Source organism: Hyaena hyaena, unplaced genomic scaffold (genome assembly GCF_003009895.1).
Source record: "Hyaena hyaena isolate Hyena2069 unplaced genomic scaffold, ASM300989v1 scaffold_1659, whole genome shotgun sequence".
Classification (NCBI taxonomy): domain Eukaryota; kingdom Metazoa; phylum Chordata; class Mammalia; order Carnivora; family Hyaenidae; genus Hyaena; species Hyaena hyaena.
In genome coordinates this window covers 71,814-96,588 of record NW_024082286.1, presented here as the reverse complement: position 1 = coordinate 96,588, position 24,775 = coordinate 71,814, and the positions used below count along the sequence as shown (strand labels likewise).

General features: G+C 34.3%; 3 protein-coding genes across 4 annotated transcripts; all 3 read left to right on the top strand.

Annotated features, from left to right (window-relative positions):
• Positions 1-4,186: 4,186 nt before the first annotated feature.
• Positions 4,187-5,149, top strand: LOC120226312 (putative olfactory receptor 56B2). The gene has a single exon (XM_039224504.1). It carries the CDS (start codon positions 4,187-4,189, stop codon positions 5,147-5,149), a length of 963 nt encoding a protein of 320 aa, XP_039080435.1.
• Positions 5,150-10,550: 5,401 nt separating this feature from the next.
• LOC120226327 (putative olfactory receptor 56B2) lies at positions 10,551-15,840 on the top strand. 2 transcript variants are annotated; one of them, XM_039224520.1, is made up of 2 exons: positions 10,551-10,569; positions 14,900-15,840. In XM_039224520.1, exons 1-2 carry the CDS (start codon positions 10,551-10,553, stop codon positions 15,838-15,840), a joined length of 960 nt encoding a protein of 319 aa, XP_039080451.1. The 2 variants fall into 2 exon arrangements, with proteins under 2 accessions (XP_039080451.1, XP_039080449.1); XM_039224518.1 differs by lacking the exon at positions 10,551-10,569 and having other exon boundaries at positions 14,881-15,840.
• A 7,975-nt stretch (positions 15,841-23,815) lies between these two features.
• LOC120226326 (putative olfactory receptor 56B2) lies at positions 23,816-24,775 on the top strand. Its single transcript, XM_039224517.1, has one exon. The coding sequence runs from the start codon at positions 23,816-23,818 to the stop codon at positions 24,773-24,775; it is 960 nt and encodes a 319-aa protein (XP_039080448.1).

The following is a 24,775-nucleotide window of genomic DNA, read 5'->3' as shown; positions in this document are numbered from 1 at the left end:
AAGATGAAAAGAATTATGGGAATGGGTAGTGGTGATGGTTGCAGACAATAGGAATGTATTTAATGTCATTGAAATCTACACTTAAAAATGTTTAAATAATAAATTTTATGTTATTTGGGTTATACCACAATAAAAAAAAATTGAGCAGAAGGTGTACAGAGATATCCTATATACTCCCTGCCTCTGTACGTAAATTTCTAAAATAATATTTTTAATGTACTAAATTATAAATAATATATTTATAATGCTAAATTATATTTGGTTGTATATGACTGATATATTTTTACAGGTTATATAATGGCATTTGCAAACATTTGAAGTTTAATATCAAAAGAGTCCTAAAACATTTCTTTTTGAAATGTATCTTCCAGCTTCAAATTGTCTTGCTTTAGCAGCTGGAAAATTTTCCTCTTTTTATAATTCCTTGAATAACTACATAGGATACTAATTGTATCTTCTCAGATGTAAATTTTAAGATATAATTTAAGAGTTAATATTAGATCCTCTGGTATATTCTTCTGATGTTTTACACACTTCCAACTTCTGTTTCAATTTATTTATCTGCTCAGCCAATTATAGTACGTTTTACACTCTTTAAAATATTGCACAGTTCCTGAATGTTCAGTTTTGATTCATAAAGTATACCACTATATTCTTCAATATTTTAAAATAAATTTTTTTCAAATGCTATGTCTCAACTTTTAGTTTTTGTTTTCTGTTGAATAATTACTTAGGTTGTCTCTATTTTTTAAATGTTTTTATTTTTTTTTTATTTTTTTTAAATGTTTTTATTTATTTTTGAGAGTGAGAGAGAGAGTGCAATCAGAGGAAGGGGCAGAGAGAGAGAGGGAGATATAGAATCCAAAGCAGGCTTCAGGCTCTGGGCTGATAGCTCAGAGCCTGATGTGGGATTCGAGATTATGACTTGAGCCAAAGTCAGATGCTTAACCGACTGAGCCATCCAAGTACCTCAGATTGTGTCTATTTTTAATTAAAATATAGTTAACATACATGTTACATTAGTTTCAGATGTACAACATACTGATTTGAAAGTCTATATGTTATGCTGTACTCACACAAGTGTAGCTAGCTACCATCTGTCACCACATGACGCGATTATAACACCATTGAATATATTCCCTGTGCTGTGCTTTCCATGCCTGTGACTTATTCATTCCATAACTAACTGGAAACTTGTATTTTCCTCCACCCCTTCCTCCATTTTGCCTATTTCTCTATGCCCAAGATTGTGTCTATTTTATAAATATCTTTAAATAATAGCTTTCATTTTTTAGACTTCTTACTACATTTTTCTAGTTCCACTACTTTGCTGTCTTATTTTTATTATTTTTTGTTTAATCTGAAATTGGTTCCTATAATGCTTTGTATTAATTAAGTAGTCTATCACTTCATAGACCCTTTTTTGTTTATAATATATACATTTGAAGTTATAGATTTATTAATGTTATTAAATTTACAAATTTATCAACCATATTCCCAAAGGTTTCAGTTTTTCATTATTTTTCTATTCTTTCCTTATTACAATTTCTATTATTATGTTATATTTGATACATTTATTGCTTCATTCTATTCCTAAATCTTTCTAAACATATGCATTATTTTGTCTCTATAATAATTTGTTATTTTTCACCTATGGCCCAGAACATGATGGATATTTTGTGCTTAAAATAGTCTGGAATCTCCTAGTTTTGCATGTAGGTTTATACTTAAACCCTTGGGTACAAAATTGTTAATAGTATTATCAGATTTATATCATTACCAATTATTGTTTACATATTTGTTTCAAGAAATATATTTTAAAATTTCTCACCCAAACTAAATTTATAATTTTCTACTTGAATTTCTTTCAGGTTAAGGTTCAGGGTTTAGATTTAGGTGAGTCACAAATATTATATTACCCTATAAATTGTTCCATACATCACTGCATAATTACTATTTTTAACTCCATTAATGTTTTAAAAATATCTGATACTGATGTTACAAAATTGTTTTGTTTAAGAAGATTTGATTCTTTCTATACATTTACTTTCCAACTTTGTATTTTTAGTGCCCCTTAGAAAGAGTACAAGTTTATTTTTAAAATTAATCTGAAAATTCCCTCTTTAATCTGCAAATATGCTCTATAATAATTACTATATTTACAGATGTGTATGAATTGTCTTTTTCATGCTAATACCCATTATTTTATTTTCATTTTGATAAAATATCTATTATTGTTTTTTAACCCATTTTGTTTTGACATGTTTCTCCCTTACATTTTTAACATTCTTCATTACATTCTCCCTTACATAATTCCTTTACATTTTTAACATACATGAATATGTCAGTGTGTCTGTTAATAGCTCAAACCTCCTCATGAATAATTAAAGAATCATGGGCATCTGTTTAATCCTCCTCCAGTATTCATTCATATAACAAATATGTACCGAGTGTGTATTAGGTGCCAGGCATTATAAATGATATAAATGACACAATACTATTCCTTTGCTTTCTTTAAAAAAATTAATGTTTATTATTTATTTTTGGGAGAGAGAGAGCATGAGGGGATAGGAGCAGAGAGACAGGGAGACAGAATCTGAAGCAGGCTCAAGGCTCTGAGGAACCCACAAACCATGAGATCACGACCTGAGCCAAAGTTGGATGCTTAACCAACTGAGTCACCCAGCCACCCCTTGTTTTTGCTTCCTTTGGGAGACATGTTTATTAACTTAATGAACTAGACACTAACATGCATTATTGGTCCTTCTTCAGAAAGTTAGAAAGTCTCTCTATTTGTTCTTTTATGTAAAGTTGAAGCGATTCCATTTCTCTGAACTGATGAAGGAATCTCAATGTCAGTACCCAAAACAATATGCCCAAAACTATTTCACTGTTCAGGTTTGAGTCTTAAAATGCCAAACCATAGACACTAAAGCTTTTAACCTATATAGTATATCTCCAGACTACTATAGCATTGGTTTGAAATTTTAAAGACTTTGATTATATTTATCTCTTCATTTCAATCTCAAGTATGTTTAATTTTTAACTTGAAATTTAGCATATTTGTTAAAAATATTGCTATGTTTCTTAACAATTAAAAGTTAATAGTTACACTTATTTTTTTAATTAGTTAATTATGTTGTAAGGAGTATAGAATGCCATTATCTGCATTAGGTGAACATATCCACCAAGGCTATATCAACATTGCCTTTCTGTATGTACTATCATTGTAAGTCACAATAATTTTTAAATACTCTGTTTATATTGTATCCTTCATAGATGAAATCCTTAAGAAGAAATAAATAAATAGCAAACATTTTGAAAGAACACACAATGTAATCCATTTTCATTTTAAATTTAAAATATTAGTGAAATACTATATCAAAGAAGTGTCTTATATAGAGAGAAGTTTGATTTTAGCAGAACTTCTTAATGAAACATTGATCCCAAACTCATTAGTTTGTCAGTTATTTTTGTTATTGTTTTCATTTCTGCTTTATTAAGTATTATGTGACTGTCTGGACTACTTAAGAAACAAATCTATGTCCAAAAGGGAAAAGTTACACAAAACCAGGAAGAACTGGTTTGAAGGTACTGATTTCTAACCTATATTGTCTCTTTTATAATTGCCTGGACTTAGGTAAGTAGCATAATGGACATCATTTTACTGCTTATTAAATTGATATACTAATTGACCTCATATATTTTAATGACAGTTAAATAATATTCTATAACTTTGTCTATTATCTGAGAAGACTCCATGCATGAAAAACTCTATTCTGAGACTTGCATTTGGTCTAGAAAGAAAGCAATCCATAGTAAAGTCAAACTTAAAGACCAGGGTATGACATTAGATCATTTTCTTTTTATCAAACTTCCATGACATAATATGGAAGATAATAAGAAAGATCCTATTATTATACTGTTCTATTCTTCAATTATGAGAGAGTTGAAATCTTACAACCTGCCTTATAGAATATTTGTGATGATTGAATGACTTCTAATATGAAATATGTTACCAACATTTCAGTTTTGTAATAATATCCCACAAATGTTAGTACAGAAATGAGAATAATAAAGATGAATACCCCGTTTAATATCATGAACCCAGGTAACTCCTTTTCAACTACTGTCTGACAGTCTATTAAGAACAGTAACTTTGAATGTTTTCTTCCCTTAGTAAAGGATGTTCCAGGATCTCATACATTCCAACATCTCTAAGTTCCAGGTCTCTGAATTCATTCTGATGGGATTCCCAGGAATCCACACCTGGCAGCACTGGCTCTCCCTGCCCCTGGCTCTGCTCTACCTCTTAGCTCTCACTGCCAACATCCTCATCCTGATCATCATCAATCAGGAGGCCACACTGCACCAGCCTATGTACCATTTCCTGGGGATCCTGGCTGTGGTAGACATGGGACTTGCTACCACCATCATGCCCAAGATTTTGGCCATATTATGGTTTAATGCCAAGGCCATCAGTCTCCCTGAGTGTTTTGCTCAGATGTATGTTATACATTGTTTTGTTTTTATGGATTCAGGGATCTTTGTCTGCATGGCTATAGATAGATATTTAGCCATTTGCAAACCACTACGCTATTCTTCAATAATCACTGAATCTTTTGTGGTCAAAACAACTGTGTTCATGGCACTTAGAAATATCCTTTCTACCATCCCAGTGCCTGTGTTGGCTGCTCAGAGACACTACTGCTCACAGAATCAAATTGAGCACTGTCTGTGCTCTAATCTTGGAGTTACTAGCTTATCCTGTGATGACAGGACAATCAACAGCATCTACCAGCTACTTCTGGCATGGACACTGATGGGGAGTGACCTGGCTTTGATTATTTTATCTTATGGTTTGATACTTCACTCAGTGCTGAAGCTGAACTCAGCAGAAGCTGCTTCCAAAGCCCTAAGCACCTGCACTTCCCACCTCATCCTCGTTTTGTTCTTTTACACAGTCATTGTTGTCATTTCCATCACCCATAGTGCAGCAACGACGCTTCCCATTATTCCAGTTCTACTCAATGTACTACACAATGTCATTCCTCCTGCCCTCAACCCCATGGTGTATGCACTCAAGAACAAGGAGCTCAGGCAGGGCTTATATAAGGTTCTGAAGCTGAACAAGGGGAACTCACACTGAGAATGGGCTCTCTTAGGTAATTCTCCCACATATTTATCCATCAGATTCTCCAATCATTACAAATGACAGAAGAACTAAGGAACATGTACACTGGTAACCTTTCAGTTAGTCAAAGGAATCTGTGGTGAAAATGAAACTTAAAAAAAGGGGTGATACTAATATTTGAAATCTTGGTAGTCAGAAAAGTTTTTCACCATAACACAATGATGCCAATTGTTTCAAGGAATCCAAGGGAAAAGTACAATATGCATCTCATTTTTCTACCTAGGCACACTGGCCAGAACTTCTAGACAATGCTGAGTAGAGGTGTTTAGGGCAGATATCTGCCAATCTTGTTTTTAATGGAAGAGTTTAATCCATGCACATTAATTGTGGTTTCTGATAACATAGTACTTACTTCTGTCATTTGTATATTTGCTTTCTAACGTGTCTTATATCTTTTAAAATCAGCAAAGGACTTGAATAGACGTATCTCTAAAGAAGATGTGCAATTTCCATGAAGCACATGAGGAAATGCTCAACATCATTAGTCATTAGATGAATTCAAATCAAAACCACAAGATAGCACTATATCTCCTAAACTGGCCTTAATTCTTTGTTGTTGTTTTTGAAGTGTAATTAACATACAGTGTTATATTAGCCTCAGGTGTACAATATAATAATTGAACAACTCTACACATTACTCAGTTATCATCATGATAAGTGTACTGTTAATCTCCTTTATCTATATCCCCTACTCCCTCCCCACTTATCTCCTTCTGGCAACAAACAACTTGTTCTCTGTATTTAAGAGTCTGGATTTTGGTTTGTTTGTTTGTCTCAATTTTCTTTGTTCACTTGTTTTGTTTCTTAAATTCCACATGTAAGTGAAATCATGTGGCATTTACTTTTGTCTGACTGACATTTCTCTTAGCATTATAATCTCTAGGTTCTTTCATGTTGTTGTAAATGGAAAGAGCTCACTCTTTTTCATGCCAAGTAATATTTCATTGTATATATACACCACATGTTCTTTCTCCATTTATCTATGGACACTTGGGTTGCTTCCATATCTTGGTTATTGTAAATAATACAGCAAAAAGACACAGGGGTGCATATATATGCTTTTGAATTTGTGTTTTCATTTTCTTTGGGTAAATACTTAGTAGTAGAATTACTTTTTTTTTTTTTTAATTTTTTTAAAGGTTTTATTTATTTCTGAGAGAGAGACAGCATGAGCAGGGGAGGGTCAGAGAGAGAGGGAGACACAGGATCTGAAGCAGGCTCCAGGCTCTGAGCTAGCTGTCAGCACAGAGCCCGACACGGGGCTCGAACCCACGAACTGTGAGATCATGACCTGGGCCGAAGTCGGACGCTTAACCGACTGAGCCACCCAGGCACCCCAGTAGTAGAATTACTTAATTATATGGTAATTCCATTTTTAATTTTTTGAGGAACCACCTTAGTTTTTTCCACAGTGGCTGCACCAATTTGTATTCATATCAGAGGTTTATTTTTTATATCTTGTACTTTGAAAACTATAAAATACTGATTAAAGAATTGAAGATGATACAAACAAATGTAAAGATATTCCATATTTATAGTTTTGAAGAATCAATATTGTTAAAATATCCATACTACTCAAAGCAATCTATAGATTCAATCCAATGCCTATCAAAATACCAAATTTTTTTTACAGAACTAGAACAAATAATCCTAAAATTTGTATGAAACCTCAAAAGACCTCAGGTAATAAAGTAATCTTGAGAAGGTAGGACAAAGCTGGAGGTATCAGATTTCAGGATCTACTACAAAGCTGTAGTAATCAAAACAGTATGGCATTGGCACAAAAATAGACACATAAATAAATGGAAGCAAATAGACAACCCAGAATGTAGCCCATGCTTATATGGTCAATGAATCTATGACAGAGGAGGCAAGAATATTCTATTCTGTGGGGAAAAGATAGTCTCTTCAACAGATGGTGCTTGGAAAACTGAATAGCTACATGCAAAAGTATAAAACTGGACCACTTCCCTACACCTTACACACAATAAACTTAAAATGGATTAAAGACCTAATTGTGAGACCTGAAATCATAAAACTTCTAGAAGAAAACATAGGCAGTAATTTCTTCAGCATTAGCCTTAGCAACTTTTTTCTAGATATGTTTTCTTAAGCAAGTGAAACAAAAACACAAATGGACCAAAATAGTCTTTCACAGAGTAAAGGAAGCCATCAACAAAACAAGAAGGCAACCTACTGAATGGGAAAAGATATTTGCAAATGATATATCTATAAGATTTAGTATCAAAAATGTGTAAAGAACTTATATGACTCAACACCAAAACAATAAATAATCTGATCAAAAATGGCTTTAATTCTTTTCAATAGTCACCGTCAGAGATTTTGTGGAAATATTCGCGTACTCACACATTGCTGATGGGAATATAAAATCCTACAGGAGATATGAAAACGGTTCAAAAATTGCTCAAAAAGTTGAAAACAATTACCATAGACTCAGCAGTTCAACTCCTTAGTATATACCTAAAATAATTGAAAACACATGCTAAATCAACAATTTGTATATGAATATTCATAGTAGCATTATTAACCAAAGATCAAAAGAGCCCAAGTGTCCATCAGCTGCCTAATGAATAAACAGGCTTAGGCATATTCATACAAGGCATTATTATTCATCCATAAGAAGGACAAAATACTGATAACATGCTATTACAGAGATGAACTTTGAAAACATTATGCTACAGAAAAAAGTTAAACACAAAACTTACATGTTTCATGATTACAGTTATTAGATGTCCAAAATAGGTGATCCATTGAATCAGAGAGCATATTAGTTATTGTTAGGGGCAGGAGAGACAGAATAGGGAATGAGTAATTATTGGTTATGGAGTTACCTTCTGAGGTAATGGAGATGTTTTGGAATTATCAAGTGCTAATGCTTGCACAGCATTAAGAATGTATTTTAAGCTACCCGATTGTACATTTTCAAACAGTTTAGGTAATTTTATGGTATGGAATTTCATCCCTTAAAAAGAAAAGATTAAGTAGAAAAATGTGCTAAAAATGTTCTCTACCCACGTATTTATTGTAGCATTCCAGAAAAATAAAGAAATATATATGTCTAAGAATAGGAAATGGTTTAAAAATTATGTAAATACACGTTGTTATTTATAATCATAATATTAAAGAATAATCCTATTTTGAATGTGCTTCTTACATAATGTCAATTATTATGTCCAATTTTTTCAAAAACATGTATAGCAAAAGTGTATTTAGAAATGTATTAGAAGTTACCTCTACTGGGACGCCTGGGTGGCTTAGTCGGTTAAGCGTCCGACTTTCGCTTAGGTCATGATCTCGCGGTTCGTGGGTTCGAGCCCCCGTCGGGCTCTGTGCTGACTGCCAGTTCAGAGCCTGGAGCCTGTTTCAGTCTGTGATTCTCTCTTTCTGACCCTCCCCTGCTCACGCTATCTCTCTCTCTCTCTCTCTCCTAGAAATAAATAAATAAATAAAACATTAAAAAAGATTTAAAAAAAAAGAAGTTACCTCTACTTTATAGAATATGAGTTTTATTTATCTATCACAAAGTCATCTTAATTTTTCTCCGTCAATAAAATATATAAGCATTACTCATTATCTAATAAAAATCTTTTAAAAATAAAACCAGATATCATGTTTTATAATTTTTTTTTAATGTTTGTTTGTTTTTTTTTTTTTATTTCTAGGAGAGAGAGAGAGAGACAGCGTGAGCAGGGGAGGGTCAGAAAGAGAGGGAGTCACAGACTGAAACAGGCTCCAGGCTCTGAGCTGGCAGTCAGCACAGAGCCCAACGCGGGGCTCGAACCCACGAACCGCGAGATCATGACCCAAGTGAAAGTCGGACGCTTAACCGACTAAGCCACCCAGGTGCCCCTATAATTGTTATTATCACTACCATCATTACTGTCTCAAATTTTTATTATTTATTAGATCATTAAAATATTCTTGTCCTAATATGTAGGCATAATAAGCCTAACCTTGAATTTCTACAATTCCATAATATTCATTATGTTCATCACTTGAAGGTGAAAATAAACAACTAAAGAACACATAAATGTGTGTGATGGTGATTGAAACTTTGTGAAACATTTTAAGTGCTTTCAACTTGTGTCTTGAAGAACTTGACACTAAAAGAATGAAATTCTTAATGAATATTAAAATCAATAATTTTCATTAATATTGCCTGTCTCATTCTCACCCGCATACACAATTCTTCACAGACAAGTACACCAATATACATGCATATTAAATTATTCTCTTATTTGTGCATCATCTAATAAGTGGTAAGAATATAAAGCTTCTTTCTTTCTCCTCCATAGGGGTTAGTTTGACTCCTATACCAGCACCCGTGTCTCTAATATGGTGCAATATCCCCTTGGGATACATAACACACATTGTTATTTAAAGATTCAATTCAGTAGTATGGACATCAAGGGCTTTAGAGGTGGAGAGTTGTATATATACATATAGCATCAGGAGGTTATTTACCTCAATAATTGGACAAGATTTCATTCTTCTCATCTCATTTTATCTACTGAGAAACTAAGGTATTAAAGGACATCAAAAGTAAGACTAGTGACAGGATTTAATTAACTTGTTAGTACTGACATAAATAGGACCCAGGATTTGAGGGGTATATGAATTGATTATTAGAAGTTCAGAAACACAGGTTTGATTCCATCCACCAATTTGAAGGCATTAATGCTGTAAATGATTGGATTTTCTTTACAATGTTCATTTCCTCAGTTCTCAGAGTACCATAAAGTGTAGCTTTCTGTCATGATTATGAATATCAATGTTATCTTCCTAGCCAAATAGGAATCACTGGCCATGTTACAGCATAAGTAAAGTATGAATCACCCCATGACCAGAAAAAAGAAGAGCTAGAGACTAGTTCTCAGTAATGGTCAGAACATCCTTGCTTTTTACTTGCCTTCCCATTGTCTTGGAATGAGAATCTAATTTACTTGCTTCATTTCTAGAGAAATTTATTCGTCACTAAGCTTCCTCCATTCTAGATAGTAAAACTTACTTGGAGGAAACTTCTGTCATATTGAGAGAACATTCAGGGCTTTAAAATAAGGACCATCCTGTGAGGAAACATGCTTATTGTCTATGGGGTTTGAAAATGCAAACAGACAACAGATGATAAAAATGTTTACCTTATAAACAGCTATATTTTTGTGTTAATGCTACTGCTTCAATATACCTGTACATTTTCCTTGTGGGAAAATTAAGTTATAATGTATTGAAATCATTTAAATTGTTATGGAAAAGATGGGCTATGATTTGTGATTATTACTATATTACTTGGTGTTAACTTGGAGCTTTAACTGAGAGTTTGGCAAATGTATTGAAGATGGACCTAAATCTCTCATGTAATATTAAAAGCATTAGAATAATCAACTTTAAAACTATCAAAAGGAAACAAAAGGAACATAAATATTTATCTCATAGAAGAAAAGCACTCTTGAGAATGGAGCACAAGTAATTTCAGAGATATATTTCTTAAACTCAATTTATAGGTTTGTATGCTTTTGCTAATTTTCTACTTTCTTTTCTTGCAATGAGTCAAGAATTGACTAGTCAAGGGGCACCTGGGTGGCTCAGTCGGTTAAGCGTCTGACTTTGGCTCAGGTCGTGATCTCACAGTTGATGGGTTCGAGCCCCACATCGGCTCTGTGCTGACAGCTAGCTCAGAGCCTGGAGCCTGTCTTTGGATTCTGTGTCTCCCTCTCTCTCTGACCCTCCCTGCTCACATACTCGCTCTCTCTCTCTCTCTCCCGGAAATAAATAAAACATTAAAAAAAAAAAAAACGAATTGACTAGTCAAAAACAGAGAGAGAAATGAAGAATGATCCTATTTCAATTAGTAACGCTCTTCAAATATTAATAAATAATACATTTCAAATCTATCATATATACAGAGTAATCAATTGTTATGTGTGTGCAAATATATAGTATATATACATGAACATAAGTTGTTGGAGTTTAGTATCTCAAATTTTTTAAATTAAACATGAAAATATAATTATCTATAAATATTAAGGATAATTTTACAAACCTCACAGAAAGAGAGTTGATGACAATTTCGATATGTAAGAAATTATATTCTAATATTGCAAACTCCTAGTATCCTTTGTCTATAATACAAATTATTATTATTTTTTTGAATTGGCTACAGGCTATTTTATTTTTTATTTTTTAATTTTTTAAATCGTTTATTGTCAAGTTGGTTTCCATATAACACCCAGTACTCATCCCCACAATTGCCATCCTCCATGCCCATCACCCCCTTCCCTTCCCCCACCCTCATCAGCCTTCAGTTTGTTCTCAGTAATCAAGAGTCTCTCACAGTTTGCCTCCCTCCCTCTCCCCAACTATTTTTCCCCTTCTTCTCCCCCATGGTCCTCCATTAAGTTTCTCTTAATCCTCCTATACGTGCAAACATATGGTATCTGTCCTTCTCTGCCTGACTTTATAATACAAATTATAAGGCTTTTAAGAGTTATGCAATTATTAGCTTAACTGCATATTAATATTGCTATATAAGACATTGAGGATTAACTGATGAGTTGCAATATATTTAAGTGAATTCACCACTTTGATTTTCCACCTTGGACTAATAAACTGAAAAATATTACTTCAGAGTTTTCTGTTGATTAGTGGAAAACCATATCAAACCCGGAGATGAAATATTTTGTACAATCAGAGTTAATTGAATGGTGTCAAACATGTCATGTGTTGTTTGTCAAAAGTGATCTTGATCCAAAATTTGTTTGTTTGATTTCTATTCTGTCTGACATTAATGTTTCCTGAGTAGTTTAAGGTATGTATTTAGTGTGTATGCATGACTTTTGTTAACCACAGGTCCTAGTGCATACTTTGTGTTTGCTTTACACACTATATATATACATATCTATGTATATATATTCAAATATATAAATATTTGAAATACATAATGCTCAAAAATATATTTTATTTATATATGCATATATTTGTATAGAATAAGTTTGTAGATAAAATCACTGTGAGATGTGACCCAAATGTAGTATATGTTAATTAATTGACCTTTATTTCCCAATCCAAATTTCTAGATTGTCTGATGCCTTATTTTTCTCTCCTTTTAAGTTATTATTATGAATTTTTTTGGAGAGTGAATCTTTCTTGTTAAATTTTTTAATGTTTTATTTATTTCTGAGAGAGAGAGAGACAGCGTGAGCAGGGGAGGATCAGAGAGAGAGGGAGATACAGAATCTGAAGCAGGCTCCATGCTCTGAGCTACTTGTCAGCACAGAGCCCGATGCAGGGTTCGAATCCACAAACTGTGAGATCATGACCTGAGTCAAAGTCGGACGCTTAACCGACTGAGCCACCCAGGTGCCCCTGAGAGAGCGAATCTTAAGCAGGTTCCATGCTGAGCGAGGAGCCCAACGTGGACCTCAAACTCATGACCCTGAGGTGATGCCTTGAGATAAAGTCAAGAGTTGGATGCTCAATGGACTGAGCTACACAGGTGCCTCTCTTTGCATTTTCAATGTTTTTTTTTTTGTTTTATGTGTTTTATGAGGGAGATTTTTTGAAATTTAGGCTTTCTATCGATGTATGAAGTAAACATTATAGTTCTGTTTCCTCTAGTGGCTCCTTAATGCCTCCAAAAAATAATATTTTGACTATATATAAGAATATTTAAAGTCTTATGAAATGTGAATCATTTTTACATTAATCATTTAGTCACTCAAAAACACCTGTTGACATCTAACTCATGTACAACATCTTGCTAGACACTACAAATATAAATATAAATACAGTATGTATTTGTTGTGTAAAGGGTTTGGTGAAATAGTGGCTGATTCAAGAACATCGGTCAGTTTTTGGGGTGCCTGGTGGCTCAGTCAGTTAAGTAAGTATCCAACTCTTGATTTCAGCTCAGGTCATGATCTCATGGTTTGTGATTTTCAGCCCCACATCAGGCTCTAAGCTGATAGCATGAATCCTGCTTGGGATTATCACTCTTCCTACCTCTATGCCCCTCACCTGTGCACTCTCTCTCTCTCCCTTAAAATAAATAAATAACTTAAAAATAAAACATCAGTAGGTTTTTACAATACCATAATGTTAGAATACAAAAAAGAGATTGATCCATTGGCAAATATACTCCTTACCTACAAAGCCTGCCACTTCTCCAATTATGTGATGTTAAGAACACTTAGGGGTGGTTCTCTCCCCTCTCTGAGAGACACTTGAGTTCGCCTGATGAAGGTGATGATTGCAGCTGGATTTGGTGGTGGGTGGACACAAAATAGATGAGAGGAGTGCCAAATCACAAAGCCAAAGCTACCTGTGTGAGCTGAGTAGGAAAGAGCACACAGCAACGGAACAGGTCGCTGATCTGGCAGAATCCTAATCATGCTTCAAGTCCAAGAGCATTTGTCCTTTTTTCCTCTTTGAAAACTTTCCTGATCTCCACCAAAAGTTAGCTTAATTGCCTTTTCCCTCTAGTCTTGCCTGAGTCTGTGATGACACCAGAAAGGTGTTCAAGGAGCATTCATATTTATTAGTTTGCCTTATGTTGCTTTGCTATTTCCAAAAAGTGTTGCTTTTTGAAGTATCTAATCTTTCATTCTTCTATGAGAATAAAGGTAAAAGAGTAATGTAGGTAGAAAAACTTCATAAAGAACAACTTGATATCTCTGACACATCCACTCTGTTACACAAGATTAATTATCATCTTATGATGCCTGTTTATTTTAGGAGGAAATATTAACACATACTATATGTGCACATGCATCCATTGTGATGTGGGCAAGGGGGAATGAAAGGGTTGAATTCAGTATTCATATTTAAGTGTGAGGCCCAGAGTGTACAAGAACACTGGAAACTCATCACATATTCCTCCAGGGTTTAGACTCGTGGATTCTTTTCTGGAAAAACTCTCTGAGTAAAGACCTAAAAACACTGATAACTAAGGATGTCAAGAATGAAGCAAAGAGGTCCCCAAGAGGACTAAAGTAAATCCTACCAATTGCTGAGATTCAATCATCACCTGGAATTTCAAATCAGCTATGAGGACTTTTTATTAAGTGTGAATTAATACTCAAAGATTCCAAGATATTTGACAAATAGATCCAAAATTAAAGACAAAAGAGAAAGCTATAAAAATAAAAAGAATGAAAGTAATATCTTATGAAAATAACAGATATAAAGCAGAATATATATGTATATATTTAATTTCACCTTTAATTTACCTTTCTTCACTATAAGTGTAATGGAAAGTTTTTACTTAAGTTACAGTGAGTTTATCCATCATGTTTATATCCATGCTGATCCTCTACTATAATTTTAACCATATTATTTTTAAAATATTCTCCAAGTTCCATGATTTAATAGACAGATGATAATGACCAAAGTCCTGACAACTCTAATGTGCAATTCCTCAATTATGAGAGAGTAAATAATGTGCCCTGCCTATGGAGCTTCCAGGATGATTGACTGAGGCAACATGTAGAATGCACTACCATGTTTCCCGTTTTGCTAGAAATTTCCAAAAAAATGATAGTGGCAGGATCAGAATAAAAAAGATGAAGAATCCTCCATTTCAAAAACTTAAACCTAGATACTTTCTTTTAAATATAATTGGAGAGGTTATTAAGAATAATGACCCTGAATATTTTCCCTCTTAGGAAAGGATGTTTCAGCATTCTGGAGATTCCAACATCTCTAAGTTCCAGGTCTCTGAATTCATTCTGATGGGATTCCCAGGAATCCACACCTGGCAGCACTGGCTCTCCCTGCCCCTGGCTCTGCTCTACCTCTTAGCTCTCACTGCCAACATCCTCATCCTGATCATCATCAATCAGGAGGCCACACTGCACCAGCCTATGTACCATTTCCTGGGGATCCTGGCTGTGGTAGACATGGGACTCGCTACCACCATCATGCCCAAGATTTTGGCCATCTTCTGGTTTAATGCCAAGGCCATCAGTCTCCCTGAGTGTTTTGCTCAGATGTATGTCATACATTGTTTTGTGGGTATGGAGTCAGGGATCTTTGTCTGCATGGCTATAGATAGATATGTAGCCATTTGCAAACCACTACGCTATTCTTCAATAATCACTGAATCTTTTGTGGTCAAAACAACTGTGTTCATGGCACTTAGAAATAGCCTGGCTACCATCCCAGTGCCTGTGTTGGCTGCTCAGAGACACTACTGCTCACAGAATCAAATTGAGCACTGTCTGTGCTCTAATCTTGGAGTTACTAGCTTATCCTGTGATGACAGGACAATCAACAGCATCTACCAGCTACTTCTGGCATGGACACTGATGGGGAGTGACCTGGCTTTGATTATTTTATCATATGGTTTGATACTTCACTCAGTGCTGAAACTGAACTCAGCAGAAGCTGCTTCCAAAGCCCTAAGCACCTGTACTTCCCACCTCATCCTAATCCTATTCTTTTACACAGTTATCATTGTCATTTCCATCACCCATAGTGCAGCAACTACGCTTCCCCTTGTCCCAGTTCTACTCAATGTACTACACAATGTCATTCCTCCTGCCCTCAACCCCATGGTGTATGCACTCAAGAATAAGGAGCTCAGGCAGGGCTTTTATAAGGCTATTAAGCTGAACATCAAAGACAACTAACATGGAAGGGGCTCACTCGGGTAATTTTCCAAGTATTTATCCATTATATTTTCCAATTATTATACATGATCGAAGAAGTAGGGTACATGGGCACTGTGGCAACTTCAGTTAATGTAAGGGGTCTCTTTTGTAAATGAAACTTCCAAAATAGGGGTGAAACCAATATGTCAAATCTTGTAAGTTAGGAAAGATCTTCATCATAACACAATGATGCTAATTAACTCACAGAATCCAAGGAAGGGACAAATGGAATATTCATCTCATTTTCCATGCTATTTTCCCTGGCTACAACTTCTAGGCAACATTGAGTGGAAGTGGTTAGAGCAGATATCTGCCAACCTTTTCTTTTTAATTGGAGAGTTTAATCCATGCACATTATTTTGCTTATTCGTAACATAGGAATTGCTCTTGTCATATGTCTATTTGCTTTTTAATGTGCTTTATATATTTTTAAATGAACAAAACATTTGAATAGATATTTTTTAAAGGTGTGCCATTACCACCCAGCACATGAAGAAATGCTCAGTATCATTAGCTATTGGACAAATTCAATTCAAAAGTATGATTTGTATATCCCTAATGATGAGTGATATTATATGACATCCTACATCCTTTCAAATGGCTGTAAGTTGTGGTTTTTTTTAATGAAATGAGCAAGTGTTGGATTTTGTGGAATATACAAATATATACAGTGGAATCCTTGTATACTGCTGGGGAAAATGTAAAATCATGCAATATGTGGAAATAGCTCTGGAAAATAGACAAAAAGTTCAGTTCCATTACCATATAGCTCAACAATGCAACTCCTAAGTATATACCCAAACTAATTAAAAGTAGGTATTACTATAAAAGCTTGTACATGAATGTTCCTAGAATCATTATTTCCCAAAAAAAAGGAAATAACCCAAATGTCCATCAGCTTCTAAATGGAAAAAGATAAATAGATGTAGTCATACAAGAAAGTTAATCATCAATTAAGTATAAAGTACTGATACAAGGTGTAATAGATATGACCTTTGAAAACATTCTGCTAAGTGAAAAAGCCAGACAAAAAAGACTATATCTTGTATCATTCCATTTATGTGAAATGTTCAGAACAGGTAAGTCTACTGAATTAGAAAGCAAATTGGTTATTTCCCAGGGCAGGAGAGACAGGACAATTAATGTTTATGGAGTTTCCTTCTGAGATAATGAAATGTTCTGGAATTAATAGTGCTGATTGGTCAGAGCCACTTAATTTATATTTCAAATGGTAAAATGGTTAATTTTATGGTATGTGGATTTCACTCAATAAAAAATAAAGTAAAATAAAAAACACTGTCAAAAGTGTTCTCTACATATGTACTTATTGTTTCAATCCTGTAATATAAAAAACATATATTTCCAAGATTAGGAAAAAGGATAAATAAACGGTGTAAATACATATGATATACTTTTATTTAATTATAACATTACTGAATAATCATTTTTAAGGTGCTTATTATATAATGTTAATTGAAAATTGTAAGACTTATTTTTAATATATTGTCTAATTATTTTTCAAAAACACATATAGCAAATGTTTATTAAGAAATGTATAAGAAGTTACCTTGGCCCTTTTGATTTGAGTTCAAATTGTCTCCTTCAAACTTATTTTTATTTTTCCAATAATAAAAATACACAGAAATTACTTTATTATTAAATTAAAAACATAAAACTAAATAACTTGTTGTTTTTACTCTTAGCCCCTTCATCATTATCCCAAAATTTTGGGCACCTAAATATTTTTAAGTTAATATAATAGCTTAATGAACTGGGACTTTTGATGAGTTTCTACAATGCCAAAATATTCATCATCAATCTTATTTAAAAAAAAATCAAATAAACATATGAATGAATGTGTATGGGAGTGATCGCAACATTCTGACACATTGTAAATACTTTTAAATGTGTCCTACTGGCCCAACAGAGAAACACAACCCTCAATCAATATTAAAATTGGTAGCATTCAGTAGATGTTGCTGTGTTTATTCTGATCTTCCCCATATATAATTCTCTCACACAAGCTAACAGATACAAACACATGCACATAAAATTATTCTCTTATTTATGTATCATCTTATAGATGACAAGAAGGTAATGCTCCCATTGATTTTCCTCCTCAGATAGGGTTTGACTAGAGTCTCATATCAGCGCTTGTTTCTCTAATGTAGTAAAATTGCCCCTTGGGATATATAACACACATTTTTTTTTTAAGAATTCAGTTCAATAGCATAGATATCAAGGGATTTAGAGGTGTAGGGTTGTATATATACATATATTGTAGAACTGTAATGTTTTTACCAATACCCTCAAGGCCTAAACCAGACTGCATTCAGCTCACTGTTTTGCTGTCCAGAAAGTAAGTTATTAAAAACATATTAAAAAGTAGGACTAGTAATAGGATTTTTGTTGTTGTTGTTAGTTCTAAGCTGAACTGGAAAGAAGCTCTGATAAAGAGGAGAGAGGATCTGAGAACATATGCATTGATTATTAGATTCTCAGAAACACAGGTTTGATTCCATTCATCCATTTGAGTGCAGCGGTATTGTAAAATATTGTGTTTTCTTGAAAATATTTATTTCCTCAATTCTCAGATTGCAATTTAGTGTAACTTTCCAACATGATTATGAATATCTATGCTATCTCCCTAATTAAATAGGAATTATTGGTTCTAGAGGTCCCATGTGAATTACCTTCATGACAAGAAGAAATAGAATAACTAGAAAATAATTCTCAATCTTGGTCAAAATACTCTTGCTTTTTACCTGCCCTCCTATTGTCTCAGAATGATAATCTAATTTACTTACTTCATTTCTAGAGAGATTTATTTGTGACTGTGTTTCTTCCATTCTACACAGCAAAACCTACTTGAAGGAACCCAACTGTCATATTGAAACAATGACATGAATTTACTTTGAGTTAGAAAACAATCTTACTCTTTATAGGGTTTAGAAAAGAGAATAGACAAGAGACCACATAAAATTGTACTTTAGAAATGGTGATACTCCTTTGTTAATATTATTACTTGAATACTCTTGCCGCCCACCCATAGCATAATGTCAGTCCATTTCCTTGCAGAAAAATTAAATTATAATATATTTAAATCACTTAAATTTGTTTTGGAAAAAATCTGATATAATTTGTCATTCATATCATGTTACATGGTGTTAACCAGTATCTTTATCCAAAGATTTTGCAACTCTATTGAAGATGGACCTAAAATTCTCATAACAATAAAACCAGTTTTAGTAATCAACACTAAAATTATCAGAGAGAAACACGAGGAACATAGTTAGGATATTTATATCATGTATAGAAAATATATTCTTTAGAAAGGAACAAAAGTAACTTCAAACATACACCCTATTCTTAATTTCTGGGTATCTAGCTTTCCCTAATTTTTCTAGTTTCTTCAGCTGTATGAAAACCTAATGTCAACAACTGACTGATTAAAAATATTCAGAGGGAGAAATGAGGAATGATCCAATTGTTCAATAGTTTTCACAATTTGTGTACCCTATTGAAATATTTATCAATAATGTATTTCAAAGTCTATGTTATTTTCACAGTAGTCACTTATATATGTGGGTAGTTATCTATGTATCTGTACCCATATATGAATTGTAACAGTTCTACTCCTTAATGAAAATTTCCAAAAGAAGTGAAGGATACAATGTTGTATACAAACATTAAATAGAAATGTAGTATAAGCTTGACAGAAACTTGATGACAATATTGGTATGTAAAGAAACAGATTCTTATATTGCAAACTCATAGTACTTTTTTGCCAATAACAAAAATTATAAGGTTTTGGTAGTCTTTCAGTGATTAGCTTTTAGTCCACACCAGTGTTGCCAAACAGGAAATTGAAAAACAAGCAAAAAGTTGTGAAATATTTAAGTGACTTACTCCCTCTTTTAAAAAATTTCTACCACAAGTTGCCTGGGTGGCTCAGTCCGTTAAGCGTCTGACTTTGGTTCAGGTCATGATTTCATAGTTCAGGAGTTCAAGCCCTGCATCAGGCTCTGCGCTAGTGGTGCAGAGCCTCCTTGGGATTCTCTCTCTCCCTGTCTCTCTCTGCCCTTTTGCCACTTGCATTCTCTCTCTCAAAATACATAAATAAACTGAAATAAAATAAATAAAATTGTTCTACCATGCACTAATAAAGTGAAAAAGATATTGTCAGTATTTTCTGTGTAGAAAAATGTATTGAACCTGGTGATGAAATAATTTGGTACCATCAACTTTAATTGTGTGCCACCTATTATTTCTCAAAAATGATCTTTATCCAAAATTTACATTTTTGTTTTCTATTTTGTGTGAGATTAATATTTCCTCTGAAATTTTGGTTTATGTGTTTGATGTGTTAGTATGTATTTTCTTTCCCCAAAATATCTGTGCATAATTTGCATACTGTTTTATATATTTTTAAATATGTAAATTACACATGTATAACTTATATACATATATTTTTATTGCTCATGTGTATATAAAATCACTAGGCAATATGACAAATTAATAGTGTACTTCATTTTTTTAATTTTTTAATATTTATTTATTTTTGAGAGAGAGCATGAGCAGGGGAGGGGCAGAGAGAAAGGGAGACACAGAGCCTGAAGCAGGCTCTAGGCTCTGAGCTGTCAGCATAGAGCTCAACACAGGGTTCAAATCCACGAACCATGAGACCATGACCTGAGCTGAGGTCACAGGCTTAACCAACTGAATCACCCAGGTGTCCCAATAGTGTACTTTATTTAAGTGACCTTTTTTGGTCAATCCTAAATGCATGTGGTTTTGTTTTGTTTTGTTTCGTTTCGTTTTGTTTTTGGCTTTATTTTATTCTTTGCACTTTTGGGATTTCCTTTGTTTAATCTATTTTATGAACGAGGACTTTTATTTTTTTAGAATTTTAAGTTTCTGTTGTATGAAGTAGAAATCATAGTTCTGTTTCTTCTCCTGGTTTCTTTCATACTTTGCAAAGAATAATATTTAGACAACAGTATAATAATTCTTAAAGTCTATTAGGAAATTTAAGTCATTTTCATTAACCTGTTTATTCACTCAAAAACATCTGTTAATATCTAATATATGCATGATGCCTTGCTAGACACTGCAAACACAAATATAAATACAGTATGTCCAAATATTAAGGGTCTAGTTAAACTGTGGCTGATTCAAGAACATCAGTAGGTTTTTACAATACCATAATGTTAGAATACAAAAAAGAGATTGATCCATTGGCAAATATACTCCTTACCTACAAAGCCTGCCACTTCTCCAATTATGTGATGTTAAGAACACTTAGGGGTGGTTCTCTCCCCTCTCTGAGAGACACTTGAGTTCGCCTGATGAAGGTGATGATTGTAGCTGGATTTGGTGGTGGGTGGACACAAAATAGATGAGAGGAGTGCCAAATCACAAAGCCAAAGCTACCTGTGTGAGCTGAGTAGGAAAGAGCACACAGCAACGGAACAGGTCGCTGATCTGGCAGAATCCTAATCATGCTTCAAGTCCAAGAGCATTTGTCCTTTTTTCCTCTTTGAAAACTTTCCTGATCTCCACCAAAAGTTAGCTTAATTGCCTTTTCCCTCTAGTCTTGCCTGAGTCTGTGATGACACCAGAAAGGTGTTCAAGGAGCATTCATATTTATTAGTTTGCCTTATGTTGCTTTGCTATTTCCAAAAAGTGTTGCTTTTTGAAGTATCTAATCTTTCATTCTTCTATGAGAATAAAGATAAAAGAGAAATGTAGGTGGAAAAACTAATCTGCAAGGGACAGATGCAAGTCTTTTTTTTTTTAAGTTTTTTAACATTTATTTATTATTGAGAAAGAGAGAGAGACAGAGCATGAGCTTGGGAGGGGTACAGAGGGAGTGACACAAAATCGAAGCAGGCTACAGACTCAGAGATGTCAGCACAGAGCCAATGCGGGGCTCAAACCCATGAGCGGTGAGATCATGACCTGAGCCAAAGTCGGACGCTCAACCGACTGAGCCACGCAGGCACCCCCACAGATATAAGTCTTGATGACGAATTTGGTTGAATGAAACTAAGTTAATGGAGCTGGGTTTGGCCAAGGGCTCAGGGAACAGGGAAATAGCACCCCACATTCTGGCTTTAGCTTCCCTGGCAAGATTTGTTTTTACTTTGAACTTTAAGCATGTAATAACATGATTTTTTGGCAAACCGAAAAAAAAGAAACCCCAACTTGGTATTTTTAATCTATCTACTATCCTTAACAATATTAACTATTCCCTTATGATGACTGGGAGTTCATTTTGAGAAGAAATTCTAATAAATACTATAAATGCCTATATATATATACACACACACTCTCTCTCTCTCTCTCTCACACACACACACACACACACACACACACACACACACACGTACATATATATAATGAAGGCCAAAGATGAGGCCTCATAAAAAATGAGGGAGTAGAATTCAATATTCACGCTAAATGTGAGAAACCCTGTGTTTTTTTACTACACCACACTAAACTAGCAACTGGTCATATATTCCTGCAGGAAGTGAGTTGGTGGAGTATTTTAACAAGCTGAGAGTCCCTGAGAAAAGACGTAACACTTATTACTAAGAATGCCTACAATGAAGCAGTAGTCCCTACAAGAGCTCTCAAAGGAAATGCTAACAACTGATGATACACACTCATCACCTGGAATCTCAAATCAGCCTTGTAAAGGTTCTTTATTAAGTGTAAATTAATAGTCAAATGTTGCATAACATTAGAAGAATAGTTCCAAAACTAAAGTTAAAAGACAAAGCAAGCTGTCAAAAAATACAATTGAAACTTAGAAGTTAGAAAAACAATAGATACGAAGCAGAATGGGTATATTTACACAAATACATAACTTCTCTTAGTTTATCTTTCTTCATTATGTTCCAAGTACACAGAATGTCATTACGTGGTTTAAGATTAGTATATCCACCAGTCTACACTAACATTAATGTGTGTTTATATTATACCCTTCAAGTTTGAAATGCTCAAAACAATAATAAATGGAACATCTTTAGTAAAAATATATAATGAAAATCTGCTTTCAGTTTTTAATTAAAATATTAATAAATGATTAAAGCAAGAATGTCTTAAGCACAGTGTAATTTGATTATAGCAACCACTTCTGTCAAATCATTTATCTTAAACTCTATTTTTCTTTGTATCAGCTTTATCCATTATAATGTGAAGGCCTGGACACACTGGCTGTGACTTTACTTTAAGACACAAAAGTATGTCCAACTAGGGGAAAGTCATTCAAAACCAGAATCCAGTGGACAGAGAGTACTGAGTTGCCAAGTATATTTCTTTTAGAGTAACATGGCTTTAGACAGCTTATATGCATTTTTTAGACATCAGTTTTTCTATTTAAAAATGGATACACTAAATTACCTCACATATTTTTATGACATAATATTCATGAGTATTTCACAAATTTTTGAGTACTCAAACTTTTTAAAAAAGGCAATTCGTATATTCTTTCACCTAATCTGTTACCAAAAGGTTTCTCTGCATAAAAAACTCTACTCTGAATCTATACCTTTGGTTTCTAAAGAAACCAACGCTGTCAAAATGAAGCTTAAGAGGCCAGGCTGTGTTATCAAATTGCTTTCACCTTGTTGATCTCCATAATTTAAAGATGGAAGGGAATGACAAAGGTTCTGGTAATTCCAATGTCCTATTCCTCAATTATGAGACAGTGGAAATAATGTGGCCTGCCTTAGGGAATTTTTGTGATGATTAACAGAGTTAATCATGGAATTTGCTCTCATGGTTCCTGTCACTAGAAATGTCCAATAAATATTAGTGGCAGGATCAGAATAATGAAGATGAAGAATCCTCCATTTCAAAAACATGAACATGGGTAACATCTTTTAAAATACTGTCAGAAAGATTAATAAGAATTATAACTTTGTATATGTTTTTCCATTAGCGAAGGATGTTCCAGCATCCTGGAGATTCCAACATCTCTAAGTTCCAGGTCTCTGAATTCATTCTGATGGGATTCCCAGGAATCCACACCTGGCAGCACTGGCTCTCCCTGCCCCTGGCTCTGCTCTACCTCTTAGCTCTCACTGCCAACATCCTCATCCTGATCATCATCAATCAGGAGGCCACACTGCACCAGCCTATGTACCATTTCCTGGGGATCCTGGCTGTGGTAGACATGGGACTCGCTACCACCATCATGCCCAAGATTTTGGCCATCTTCTGGTTTAATGCCAAGGCCATCAGTCTCCCTGAGTGTTTTGCTCAGATGTATGTCATACATTGTTTTGTGGGTATGGAGTCAGGGATCTTTGTCTGCATGGCTATAGATAGATATGTAGCCATTTGCAAACCACTACGCTATTCTTCAATAATCACTGAATCTTTTGTGGTCAAAACAACTGTGTTCATGGCACTTAGAAATAGCCTGGCTACCATCCCAGTGCCTGTGTTGGCTGCTCAGAGACACTACTGCTCACAGAATCAAATTGAGCACTGCTCATGCTCTAATCTTGGAGTTACTAGCTTATCCTGTGATGACAGGACAATCAACAGCATCTACCAGCTACTTCTGGCATGGACACTGATGGGGAGTGACCTGGCTTTGATTATTTTATCATATGGTTTGATACTTCACTCAGTGCTGAAGCTGAACTCAGCAGAAGCTGCTTCCAAAGCCCTAAGCACCTGTACTTCCCACCTCATCCTCATTTTGTTCTTTTACACAGTCATTGTTGTCATTTCCATCACCCATAGTGCAGCAACGACGCTTCCCATTATTCCAGTTCTAATCAATGTACTACACAATGTCATTCCTCCTGCCCTCAACCCCATGGTGTATGCACTCAAGAACAAGGAGCTGAGGCAGGGCTTGTATAAGACTCTTAAGTTGAACCTCAAAAGCAACTAA

What these genes read in the sequence shown, in the direction of transcription:
- LOC120226312 (XM_039224504.1), top strand. Translation starts at nt 4,187, where the DNA reads ATGTTCCAGGATCTCATACATTCCAACATCTCTAAGTTCCAGGTCTCT.
- LOC120226326 (XM_039224517.1), top strand. Translation starts at nt 23,816, where the DNA reads ATGTTCCAGCATCCTGGAGATTCCAACATCTCTAAGTTCCAGGTCTCT.